General features: G+C 46.7%; 1 protein-coding gene across 1 annotated transcript; it reads right to left on the bottom strand.

Annotated features, from left to right (window-relative positions):
- Window positions 1–384: 384 nt before the first annotated feature.
- On the bottom strand, window positions 385–1,224 carry LOC142578425 (uncharacterized). Its single transcript, XM_075687812.1, has one exon. The coding sequence runs from the start codon at window positions 1,222–1,224 to the stop codon at window positions 385–387; it is 840 nt and encodes a 279-aa protein (XP_075543927.1).
- Window positions 1,225–13,657: the final 12,433 nt, after the last annotated feature.

Genomic DNA, 13,657 nt, shown 5'->3' on the forward strand with positions numbered 1-13,657 from the left:
CGCGTCTCCATCGTTGCCAGAATGAGTGAACAAGCCCAGCGCATCGCCTCCATTGGCGTGTCTCTGCTGTCGATTTGACTTCGGTGGTTTCTCGGAAGGGAGAAAAGCTCGTTAGCCGGCTACCAACGAAGAAATGGGCTGGAATCAAGGGCATAAGCTCCCCCGCGTCCGAAGAGAGAAAAGTCAACGGACGAGAATTTACGGCAGCCTCTGCTTGGGTTAGCGTTTGAATTTAGATTAGGTCCAGCGAAGCGGACGTCGTTCAGTGACAGCTTTCCTGACGCTTTGGAGGAGGCATCGAATACGACTCTCAGCTTGGTTGTTTTGCTACCAGGCCAGACAACACCTCGGTGTGGCATGCAGTAAATGGGCCCCAGCGGGGACTCACTCAGCCAGTTCGTTCGCTTCCTCGGTGTATCCAGCTTGCAGGTAGTTCCTGATTACCTGATCGTAGTCTAGAATGGGTTCTTCAAGTCGCAGCAGCTTCGCCGTTGATCTACGAAGTCTGTGCGATGCTGTGCTCTGATTATCCGTCAATTCTGACGCGTTCTCTTTCCATAGGAAAGCTACTTGGTATCTACCGTTCTTCTGGGTGATGGTTTCCTCATAGGCCCGAAGAACGCTGTCGTCTTTGGCGGTCAGCTGTGCATCATCGACGATCCCAAGGTGCTCCAGCTCCCAGAATGACATCAGTCGAAGAGGAATTTCGTCGGGTGCTGTGGTCACACCTACCCGCATCACTCCGATGCTCGTTAGAAAGGTTGCGACGGACGATGTAGACTCTGTGCCTTGCAATGTCCACCCAAACGCAGTCTCCATCGCCACGAGGTTCTTACCGAGGCGCTTGACATTTCCTGTTGCTATATCCCAGTAGTTATCGGCCCCGATAAGCCGCTCAACTCCAAGACCAGGATGGTAGCTGTCAGGTAAGGTGTCAGCAAGCTGGATGTCTTGTTCACGGGCGATGCGAGCCGTGGAGTCGTCAGGTGGTGGGAGGTGGTCTTCGCAGATCTCGGGCACCTCTAGTGCTTCGATTCGCACTCTGGTGTTGTTGCGCCAGTTTCGCAGCCAGCATTCCACGTCATGGCACCTTTTTTCTTCAGACGGTCTCTCGCTTACGAAGGCGTAAATAGCTAGCTTCTTCCTTCCTATGACGCGAAGATTGAGGCACCGGAAAACCTCCTGTCGTACAAACGTTCTTTTGCTGCCACCGTCAAGCAGCATTCTCACCCGAGCACTCTTGTACTGGCCTTCTGCATACGCTCGTGCAGTCTGTAGAAGCACACGCGTCTTTCCCTGTGATGGTCCCACCTGAAGCGACGATTGCACTGTTGCCTCTACTGGTGCAGTATCTTCGATTGAAGGAGGGCGTGTCAGTCTTTGATTGAGTTCGAAGACGCCAGTTGCGTGTCGTCCAGAGCATTTTGCACACTTCAGCCACCTTGAAGTTCTGCACTCAGCGGCACGGTGCTTCTTTTTTGCGCACTTGTAACAGCGCCTCTCTCTTGACATCACCTCCCTCTTCTTGTCTATGGGTACGTGGAAGGCACAGTTCGCTGGTTAATGCCCTTCTGAACCACAAAATGCACATTGCGCCTCGCCATCGGTTACGGTGAGGACAGACGCAGATGGGTTTTGAGGGCGACCGTGCCCTTCGATAGGTGCTTTATCTCTGATAGCGGCGACCTGGTACCCATGGCGTAGTGCACTCTGGGCTTTCTCTCTGCTCTCGACCTCCTCTCTCATGAAATCGAGGAAACTGAGAAGCTCCTCTTGGGGCGTTTCAGGTGAGGCAGCCTTCTGTCGGAAGTACGCCACGCAAAGTTCGCTTGGGATGCTTTTACGAAGGACGGTGAGATGCAGCGCGCCGTAGTTGCTCCACGACACTCCCAGCGCCTCTAGACTTCGGACTCCGGAGCGGATTTCGTCGTAGAGGGTCCTCAGCTTTTCGATGTCTCGCAGATCGTGCACTGGGCGGACGTCAAGCAAGCGCGACATGTGGTCCTCAATTATGACGTCGTCTTTCCCAAATTCCACGATGAGGGTCTGCACTGCGATATCGTAATCTCGATCGCTGATCGTCAAACCCTCTATGGTAGCGGCGGCTTTTCCGGTTAGGTAAATGGTTAAGTATTGGAACTTCCGAAAACACCCGTGTACTTAGATTTAGGTGCACGTTAAGAACCCCTGGTGGTCGAAATTTCCGGAGTGCCGTAGTGCGGTGCCGTAGAGCTCGCGTAATCATTTACTTACCATCCTGCCTGTTTTGTTTACGCTGGAGGTAAAGATGCGGTACCTTTAGTCACGACTTGTAGCTAGAGGTCGCGTAAAATAGGTCAAGGTTCAATAAATACAATACAGAGGATTTATTTCTACAATTATTGTGTTGAAAAATGCTGTAAGGCAGCGTTTAGCTCCCATATTAACATACATTTTTTTTAAATAGTCTGCCTTTCGCTCTTGTGGCTGCGTGACTTCTTGCCTTCGCGTCGGCAATTTACAGTGGTCCAGAACATTTCGTCTAACTTTTGCGGCGTCATGTCCGCGTCCCCCAAGGCAGTGTGCTCGGTCCATCACTTTTTTAATACACATCACCGAGTTGGCCGCTATACTTTCATCCTCAGTTAGGTTGTTCTCTGACGACTACGTCATCTACCGTATTATTAAATGCTTGCATTATAATCTTACTCTCCGAAATGACCTTAAAGTAACCTATCTATTAATGGTGGGTAACTTGGCAGATGCCCTTTAACGCCTCTTCATGCAAGTTAATTTCGTTTAGTCGAAATCTCACTAACTCAGTTTTCTACTATTAAATTATTAATACCGTAGTTTCAGCTGCTCCATCGTACAAACATGTCGGCGTTTACCTTTCATCGGACTAACCCTGGACAGTGCATGTAGCAGCTTCCTCACCCAAAGCCTACCAATCTCTAGGTAACCATCGTAGAAACTGGCGTAACCCGCCTTCTAATGTACGAAAACTAGCATATCTTACGTATGTCCGCCCGCAACTAGAATACGCTTCATCCACATGGTCCCCACATCAAGATTATCTAATCTGTATGTTAGAAGCAGTTCAGAATAGGGCAGCCAGATTCATCTCTAGCAACTACGACTATCATTCGAGCATTACCAGAATAAAACAAGACCTTAGATTTCAGTCATTAGAAGATCGCCGAGCCATTGCTCTTTTATATCTATTTCATAGGTACGTTTATAGTGATCACTTGCACAGTTTGCCGCTTCATGCTCCAGTGCGCACGTCTCTTCGTATTCACAACGCACTTGGTTTCACGAAAAAGTACACATGCTAAAGTCGCGTAAACACAAATCAGGAATATTTTATGCGCAACCTAAGCCATCTTTTGCTTAGGAATATTTGGCAGATCTTACCGTATCTGCCGTCAATGTGTCTGATGGATAAACACTCGATAATCAACCAAATCAATCAACACTGTTGCTGTCCCTTGTTAGCATAGCATGCTTACGTCAAATCTATGTACGTTGTCTCCAATAGCAATAATCAGAGAGAGCCGCACTACTGAGGCGCTGCAACTTACTTGAGAGGTATGCACAACGTCTTACCAACAGCGCCTCGGGAACCGAGTGGAGCGGTATTTGTGTAAACCGAGCGAGCGGAACAGCTTGCTGAGAAGTTTGTAGATGGCGTTTTTGTCAACAGTGCTATGCCAATGAGCCATGGGTTTCACACATCACACATCAGGGACCAAAATAACGACGAAGACAAGCGCTTGTCTTCGTCGTTCTTTTGGTCTCTGTCTATCTACGCATTGTAAGTGATGTTTGAAACAATGGAACACAACTAGCCCGTAATAAAATCCTGCTCCAGTATATCTCTAGTGTGTCGGCCATCGCTAATACTGTTTGTCTTCAACCGTCTATCCTTGTCACCTTGACAAGTTTTCGCCCTTTGCCAGGCACGTATCCTGACTTACTACATTCCATGCCGGACCGGACAGCTACCCCTTCTGAGGTTTCTGCGGCGTTCGGTGGATTTGTTCCGCTGTCCTTGTCCCCTTGACTAATTTTCGCCCTTTGCCAGGCACGCATCCTGACTTACTGCATTCCATGCCGGACCGCAAAGCTACCCCTTCTGTGGTTCTTTCGGCCTTCGGTGGATTTGTTCCGCCTGCAGGGCATGGGGAAAGACGGTGTAAAATCCTGCGCTCCCAATGGATGAGGTAGGCAAGGGTTTATCCTCAATCTTTAAGTATTCAAGTGGATTGAGTTCCTGGGAACCGTCAAGTTAAGGCCCACAAACGACGAGTGCTGAATGTGCTTATTGAAAGCACTCTGGAACAGAGGTGGCAACAGGAATTGTTTCGTCTTCGCAACCGGCGTGTGGTGTCTACGCCTAAGACGGATGAAGCAAGTTAACACGGACGTAGCTATGGCCTTGCCGGACTTCGTCACACAGACTCTCTCTCTCTCGGCCTAAGTGCGCCACAGTGGGAAGGAACACTCCAGAGGGTCTTTTTACTGCGGTGCGTGATGTGTCGAGGTGTGCTCCAGAATGCGAGGCTGACCGTTGCGTGTCTGAGGCTGTGGACATGCTTCAGTTGTACTCTCCACGTGAAAACGCTATTCCTGTTTAAAGGGTGTTTTCCTACCTCGCCGACAAAGGGATTTGTCCTGCAGCAGCTGACGAAGAAGATAAGTTTTTCGTCATGACTAGAAATAATTTCTTGGAAAAAGTGCTTGCTTCCATCGATTATGTGTTTATTAGGCGAACTGGTGTTGATCTGAGGAGGGTGAAATCGCAGGCAGAACGCATAATATTGGAATTGAATCTAGTCACTTTTGAACAATCTGCAGACAGCTAGAAAGTATTGGCCCTTCGGATGCTTTTTTTTCTCGAACAGCGCTTGTCTTCGTCGTTCTTTTGGACCTCGTCTATGTACTCCCTGTAAGTGAAGTTTGAAACAATGGAATGTCAACTAGCCCGTACACAAACTCTGCTTCAGAGCCGTGGGAACTGATTAGCTTACTTTAAAAGCAGGTACTACGTGAATTTATATAGCCCGTTGAGACTCAATCGGTGCGGACCGCACAGTTTACTGGAAACAGTCATGCAAACCAGAGCTGGCCGTGCGAACCAATGGGCTTACTTGATAGGTAGGTCCTACGTGATTTTTAATGTCGCGAAGGAAAGCAAGCTGCGCGAACCGCAGTGTTCAATAGAAACCACGTTTTCTAACTCCATCGTTTTCAATTCTGCAAGCAGAGCAGGGCGAGCGAACCAGACAGGTAAATTTAAGCGGTCACACTCTAGTACTGTTGCTTCAGCGCAATAACTGTCCAGGAAACGGCGCGTAAGGTAATGAGCAAACTTAGCTCGCACAACCGGGTGTTATTCGAGCGTGCGAAGTTTTAGCTGCGAATCCTGTGCAACCATGCAGAACGTCGATCCCGTTCGACCTTCTAGCGAGAAATGCAGAAAAATGCCTTTCCGTACTCCACTTGACAGGTCACGTTCTCCGTCCAGATTGCCTTCGCTTCTGTTCACCGTGGCTTCTGAAAGTGCTTGGAAGAAACATGGCAGCAAAATATCACGTGCCACTGGTGAGCCAGTCAACAGCCGCCACGGCAGGTGGCAGCGGGCGGAAAACAAATGCGAAATTCTGAAGTTATTACTAGTTACCCTTTGACCAAGCGGGCAGCGTCCCTCACGCTGCTGCTGGCTGTTTGGCCGAGATAACATATGCAAAGAGTTTCGGTTTAAAAGAGGCTCGTGTGATTTAATTTGGTATTGTGGGGTGTGAGTGTGCGAACATGCATTATACGTATTTCATGATTGCGTCTAGTATCATCGCCAACCATTCTCCTTTCCTGGTAGCCATTTCACGCTTACACGGACTCTGGATTACGGGAGCGCCAAAATTTTTTGCATTTGGATGAACACTTTCCTCTGGCGCTTGCTAATTCATAGGTGTTTGTGTTTCTCTTTTTTTTCTTTACATGTGCGACACCGGCCTTTTCGCGCTTTCATTCTCGAGCACGTGCACGATCAGGCGCAAGGTTAGCTCGCGCGTGTACGCTTCGAGAGCCTTGAGAACCAGCGCTTTGAGAAGCTTGACGCGTTAGGGATGTCGCATAGTAGCAATTCACTTTAAAGCTGGAAAGTCAATTGGGGCATAGGCCGATGAAAGAAATTTCTTCCTGGGTGAGTTTGGGCTGAGAATCGAGTTATGAACCTTTTCATATTTGTGGGACGCGCTCTGAAGCGACAACGTTAAGTGGAATTTAAAATTTTCTCTACGGTTATCATCTGCAGCGTCATTATTATTATTATTATTATTATTATTATTATTATTATTATTATTATTATTATTATTATTATTATTATTATTATTATTATTATTATTATTATTATTATTATTATTATTATTATTATTAATCGCTCTAAGTTGACCATCCGCATGGCTCTGATAAAATTATAGTTTTTCATCATCGGTGTTGTCCCAGCTACATGAAGCGTTAACTTCAAAATCAGCCCTTGAAAAACGCTGCAAAGAGACTTTAGAAACAGACGTACCCATATGGATAAGGGGAAATAGTCGCAGGGAAAGACATTTAGGAGTTTGTTTAGATTATCCAGAGAATTTATGCTTTGCGGAGCGGGCAACGCGTATTACGACAAACACACATAAGCTTGCTATGCCATGCCGAACACGAACATAAGAACACTTGTTCTCTACGGTAAAGTGAATCCAATAAATCAAACATGCTTGCCGGCTTCCTGGCAACACTAGGGCCCAGTAGCTGCCATTTCGAGAAAAGAAAGAATCTCGCGCAGTCTCGAGCAAATTACAACATTGGAAAGCGTGAAAGAAGAGCGATAAACATAGCCTACATGGGCACTCCGCAGTCACGTACGCATCAAGTACCCGTTTGTGTTATGTTCCGTGAATGAGCAGGACGCAGAACATGTCGTTTGCAGGTACGCAACGCCGTTGCGCAACACAATGCGCTGCATTGAATTCTCGATGTTCTTCAAAAATAAGCGTCCGCAATTTGATCGGGCAACGATGGGAAGTGACGGAGTGAAATGCGGTCGCGAGTTTCAAGAAGCTTATGCGTGACGCCTTTTAGGAATAAAAACTAAATTCTAGTAATTCACGTGCCAAAATCACGAAATGATTATGAGGCATGTCGTAGTAGGTGACACCGAAGTAATTATGACCCGATGGGGTTCTCAAACCGACTCCCAATGCAGGATACACGGGCACTTTTGCATTTCGCCTCTCTCCAAATGTAGCCGCCATGGCTGCTACTTGTTATTCGCGACATCGGGTTTAGCAGTGGCTAAGCCAGCGCGGTGGCTGTGTTTTCTGATGCATCAAGCTTTGTAGCTCAAAAAGTGTGCAGTATTCGATGGAGCTTGTTACGGTGATACCCGTAGCCCGTGTCGCGCCATTGTGAGCGGTTTTATTTTGCTGACTCGTGATGCGCTGGATCTGCATATTTTTGTTTGTTATTGTTTTGGCGATATGGATTATAGGGTACTCCAGGTGAACTTTCTTCTTCGTCGTGATGTCCGTATAAAGGTCAAGTGTGAAAAGATCCCATCTATCCCCGCTATCCATATGCTTTAGGTGCTAGAGCTAGTGGGCGAGGGTTAGCTAAAAAGGAACGTGGCTTGGCGCACACACAATGTTAAAGGTCACGAGACCAGGTGGCCGCCAGTCGGGCTGAGAAGGCAATAACGTTGTCAAGTGCTAGGAAGGCTTGATGACTCCTCGAATGATTAGCTTGCTCAGTCGGGGTAGCGCGAGAGGTTCCTCACAGCTGTGAACATACACGGCCTGTGCGTCATATATATTAGACTTAATATGCGGCGGTCGCACAGGTGAGACAAGCGCATACTAATGGTGGCTTTATGTGCGCTGTCCTACCATGTACAGAGTGTTGGAAGTCGCATAACAACAAATTTCTCAGACATGTTGATGAGAAAAGCACCATTTCCTGTTCTCTGGCTCTGCCTGAGCTTGGCATGATGCAGGTGTGGTGGTAGCAAGTGCACGCGGTCATCCGGTGTGGTCGCTACATATTTCCATGCACGTGCATGGCATTGCGCTTTGTATTTTATTAGGCAAGTGACGTTTACTGCAATTCATAGTGCCAATAACACCACGTAATTTACTTCGTTGACTGTCCTCAGTAATGCAAACATGATAATCGAACCACACGGTGGCCTGCGCTTTCTGAGCCAGCGGTAAGAACAGCCAGGTTACTGGCGGAATATTTCACTGCCAATTCATCGCAAAGGTTTTCGCTTTCATTTTTTGTCACAGTGTATGATGTGGATGTGCCAAGCATAAAGTGCCGCCATCCACGTGTTTCGGGTGTTGTGCTTGAATCGCTGAGCACCAATAGTTTCCTATGTATATGACTGCTCCATCTTTCTGTCGAAACTGCAATTTTTGCATTTTTCTCAACGGCGCTATAAATAAAGACTGCTAGGAAATATGACTATAATAGGCCAACTTCTCCTTGAGGGCAGTGACATCAATGAGTTCTTCAGAAAAATACCGCAGTGTGCGTCATGTTCAGATGAGTTTCTAACAAATAGGTCAACATTGTGATGGGGACCTACGAACCTTTGGCGTCAATGCCAGTAGTTCGCATCCTAATTTCTATGAACAATAAGAAGCACTATGCCAGGACGTTATCTCTTGATTTTCTTGTTTAAGAAAATATACCACAGTCGATTTGTGTCAGTCGCCCTTTGCAATTACTCTGCTGCATTCTTTCCACTTAGAGTTCGATTTCATCATCTCTGCGCTCAACTTGGGCCCTTGGCCTTGTTTTTTTTCCTATCGCGACTAGTACTCTCTTCCATCCTCTGCTCTAGGCAAGAACTACCGGCCTAAGAGTGGCCCGCAGCCCAAGTGTCGAAAACGATCATGAAAGCGAGATACCAATGCGGCCTATGAAAGTGTCTAATGGCATCAACCTATTGTTAGTATACGCTACTACTATTCCAGAGTGTTAATTTTGGTGGTAGGCTTGTCTCAGCTGAGCAAGTCCGAAGGGGATTCGAATTCTCTTATGGCGCGCCACAGCTCATTACTCTCGAAACGTGGAGCAGCGGCGCACGTAGTGAGCGAAACATAGAAAGCCAGGATCCTGCAAGGAGAGCAATGAAGCATGACGGCGCAAACCCAATTGGGTTAACGAAATTTGAGTTACAGATGTATTACGTCTTTTCTTTACCGCAGGAATCTACCGCAATGACAGAAAGAACAAATTTTGAGATATATTTACATGAGGGAGGTACAAGAAGGCACTCCTAAAATATTACGCGGAAATAGGTTTTTCAGAAGAATTATTTGGGCAGTAACTCTCCGCTGGGGAGTTTCACATGGCGCGTAGTATTCTTTCCAATCATTACTTATGAAGCCGTGGCAGTACACTTGAAACATGACTGCCGTATTTTAAGAGATCAGCAACTGCAAAGATTACCGCCCACACTATGAGCATTTGCAGAGTAAGCTAATTATTACTACCAGTCTTAAGTTTCACAAAGGAAACTTGGTGTAGCGCTTTTTTTTTCTCTCGCCTAATTTGCTCGCCGTCACGCTCGCGTTCGTTCGAACGCAACCTCTTCAAATGCTTTTCTTAGTACTTGCATACGTAATTCTCTGGCTCCTTGCGTCATCCGCGCAGTCCTTGGCCGCGCAAGCTATCACGTCAATTCTAGCTGCACCTTGGTAAGGCCATGACCAAAAGCACCAAGCGGCTGAACTCGCTCGCTTGCCCTCAGGAAATTCATAGACGTGTTCTCTGCGGCTTGCCGATGCATCCACCCGTGGCGTAATGGTTCCAATGTCGGCCTTCTGTAATGTATGTCGTGTGTTCTAATCCTGCTGTCGGACAATTTCATTAGGTTTACTCATTTATGAAATAGTTCTTTATATGAAATGATCAGCTCGCAAAGCCATTTGAACTCGGAAGGACGAAGATTAGGCAAAATATGTGCTAACCTTGACTTCCATGCTGAACGACAAAATATCGCCTCACAATACTGTGCTCATAGGTAGGTGGCGGTAAACGTACGCATATCTGTTTCCACATAAATTTACCCATTTAAGCCTACCAGCGATATGGGCCTTATGTGAAACTGCGTATCCCGGGCTTTCTTCGTTTCCACAGCTAAACATACAGAAAAAAATTCATTAGGAGTGAACACTCGGCGAAAACTGGCAAGAGCGAATGCTTGTTTCATGCACCAGTCACATCACCGAAGCTGCTAAGCCCGCATGCTTATGTGAGCGCTCATCGGTTCAGCAATCCGCCTGTCTTTTATAAATGTAACCTAGTTTCTTGGGCGGTCGGAATTTTCTAGGGTGCCTCGTGCGCTTCAGCACGGCGCCAGTGCGCAGTTGGACAATTTCGAGAAGATAAATTTAGGTTAGCAGTGTGCAGTGCATTTCGAGCAATTTATGCTTACGAAATGGCAACAGGCGTTGGGACACAATTTGCAAGAAGAAAAAAAACTCGGCAATTGTGGCATGCTTTGCATATACTGTATGGTGCTGGGACGTATTCGGTACACTTTCTATTTGTCGCAACATTATTGTCACTTATTTCGGTACTTTTCGAGCACGATCGCCACGCCTGGCGTTGTGCCGTTGTTAACGATAAGGAGCTCCGGGATGGCGACGAAGTTAGTTTCGCTTGTGCTGAACCTTACGGGGCGCTGCATATGAAGCTTTTTATGCCACCTGCCCCAAACAAAATAGGCCTTCATTCTGTACTCAAGCTTGTCGAAAACGCCAAGAGAGATTGCCAAGAGTGATAACACGGGAGTGTGTTGCTTGCGCATGGAGAACACGCAGAGGCTCAAAAACCAGGAACTTGTGACTTGAAATTCACGTGTTCTGAACGACTCAAAAGGGCATTGTGGCCACGCATTTGCCTTGTGCGCGAGAACTAGGAAATCTGTTAGCGTCTAGCATAGTCGGACTCAGAGCCAGTGTTGTGGACACCTATTTCTACGCAGCCTACCACCACCTTGGTGGAGGTCAAGTTGTGTCGAAAACGTGCAGTCGGCAGTGTATTTGTGCTCCGAAAGGGCTGGAAAGAATGCCCCGGAGTGGGTGAGTGCTCATAAATCATATGTAATCTTCGTATGCTGAGGTATAATTTGGGATGTGACGCAAATAAGAAAATAAACGAGGACATCCTTCTATAACTCATGCGTATTCGTAGAAATCGCGATGCAAACTGAGGGCCTTCACACTAAAGGTACGTAGGTTGTCAAAAGGTAATTTTCTATAGAAGCCCAGGTGCAGATGACGCACGCTGTGTTGCTTTTCTTAAGACATCATTGACGTCATTGCCCTCAACACGTAGTTGGCCTTTCATAGTCATATCTCCTAGCTGTCTTTAATTATGGCGTCGTTTAGAAAAAATGGAAAGTTTCGATAGAGAGGTGCTGCATAAATAGCAATAGCAAAGTATTAGTGCTCAGCCATTCAAGCACAATACCCGAAACACGTGGATGGCGGCGCTTTATGATTGGCACATCCACAGCATAGGTTGCGACATAAAATGAAAGCGGGAACGTTTCTGATAGATTGTGAGTCACATTTTCCGCTAGTAACCAGCCTGTTCTTACCGTTGGCGCAGAAAGCGCAGGCCGCCGTGGAGTTCGATTATAATGTTTGAATTGCTGAGGACACGTAAACGAAAAAAAATACGTGGTTTGATCGGTCGTGTAAATTGCAGTAAACCTTCACTTACTAACTAAATTACAAAACACGCTGAAATTCGCGCACATGGAAACATGATGCGACCTGATTGAATGACAGCGAACAATGGCTATCACAATGCAGGCGTAATGAAAAACTCAGGCAGAGCCCTTCAAACCCAACCTCCTGCCTTTTGCTGCACCTTGTCTCAGAAATTTGAGGTTATGCGACCTCCAACACTTGGCGCACGGGAAGACAGCGCACATGAAGGCACTTTTAATATGCGCTGGTCTCACCTTTGCGATCGCCGCAGATTAAGTCGGATATATGTGATGCGTGGACCGTGTATGTATGTATGTTCCCAACTGTGTGTACAGGCTCACAAAGCCGCGACTGATCAAAGGAAGCATTCGAGCGCTTTCCTGGCCTTCCTAGCACTCACTTCACAACGATATTGCCTGCTTACTCCGAGTTGCGCCCACTTAATCATGTGACCTCTACCATTGGGTGTGCATCAAACCACGGTCCTTCTGAGCTAAGCCTCGCACACTTCCCCTCGCACCCACACCGTACCTCTCGATGGAATACATGGGATCTTATCGCACTTGGACTTTGTACGGGCATCAGGGTGACGGCGAATGTTTACCTGGAGTGCCCAATAATTCGTATCACCGCAAAAGAAAAAAGGAAAATATGCAGATCCAGCGTTGTGAGTGAGAAATGTAAAACGGTTCCCAACGACGCAAGACGGGCTGGGTATTTTATTGAGGAACGGAGCCCTCATTCACCGTAGTAGGATCTGCAGCAAATACTAGAACATGTTGGAACAAAAAGCACAGCCGCCGTGGATAGTTGGAGACGTGGGGTTGATAAGGACAAGATCACAGATAACAAGTACCAGCCACGGCGGCTACATCTAGATCATGGCGAAATGCAATTGCGCCCATATATCCTGCAAAGTGTATCAGGTAAAAAACCCTATGGGGTCAAAATTACTCCGGCGTCAGCCACTGCGACGTGCGTCGAATTCGTATCGAGATTTTTGCATGTGAACTCCCAGAATTCAGTTTTTATGATCAAAATGTGTCATGCATGAAGTTGTAAAAATACGCTACAGCATATTTCATCCCGTCACTTCTTTTAATTGTCCGCTGAAGATGCAGACGCTCATTTTTAAGGAAATCGAGAATTTAATACGGCGCATGTTCAAGCTCAATGGCATTGGATGCCTGCAAACGCCGCGTTCTACATGCTGCTCTTCTGCGGAACACAACACAAACGGGTGCTTGATGCGTACGTGACCACCATGTACGCCTGAAGGCTATTCGTTCGCGCGCAGGTGGTGGAAAAGAGAGGCGAGTTGCCTTCGGACCTTCTAGTTTGTTACAAAGAGCTCAAGACTATTCTTTTTCGCAAAATGGCGTCTACTGGGCCGTAATAATAGTAGGTATTCGACTAACATGTTTGAATTGGATTGGCTTTACCGCAGACAACAAGTGCTCTTATATTGGTCTTCGACATGGCGTACCAAGTTTACGTGTATTTATGTATGCGGGCCCTTCCCAACTAGTAAACTCCTTGTCGTGACACGCGCTGCCCTGTTCCTCAAAGCATAAGGTCTCCAAATTATCTACGCAAACTTCTAAATGTCTTCGCCGGCGAATTGCCTTGACATATCGGTGTCGATTACGCCTGTTTCGAAAGCCGCTTTGCAGCCTCTTCAACGGCCGATATTGAAAATAGCGCTGTCTATAGTTTGGACTAACCTAATGATAATGAACCGTAAAATTTATTCTGAGCCATGTGCATGATTATTATTAGGGAGATTATTATTAATAAAAAAATATTGTATTGCTGAAGATGATAACCGCTGACAAAAATTTGAAATTCCACTTCAGATTGTCACTTCAGCGCGCATTCCACAAAAATTACAAGGT

This window comes from Dermacentor variabilis, chromosome 4 (assembly GCF_050947875.1).
Source record: "Dermacentor variabilis isolate Ectoservices chromosome 4, ASM5094787v1, whole genome shotgun sequence".
Taxonomy (NCBI): Eukaryota; Metazoa; Arthropoda; class Arachnida; order Ixodida; family Ixodidae; genus Dermacentor; species Dermacentor variabilis.

Bases quoted from the DNA above. Each gene is read 5' to 3' on its own strand.
- LOC142578425 (XM_075687812.1), bottom strand. From the start codon at position 1,224: ATGCTGCTTGACGGTGGCAGCAAAAGAACGTTTGTACGACAGGAGGTT.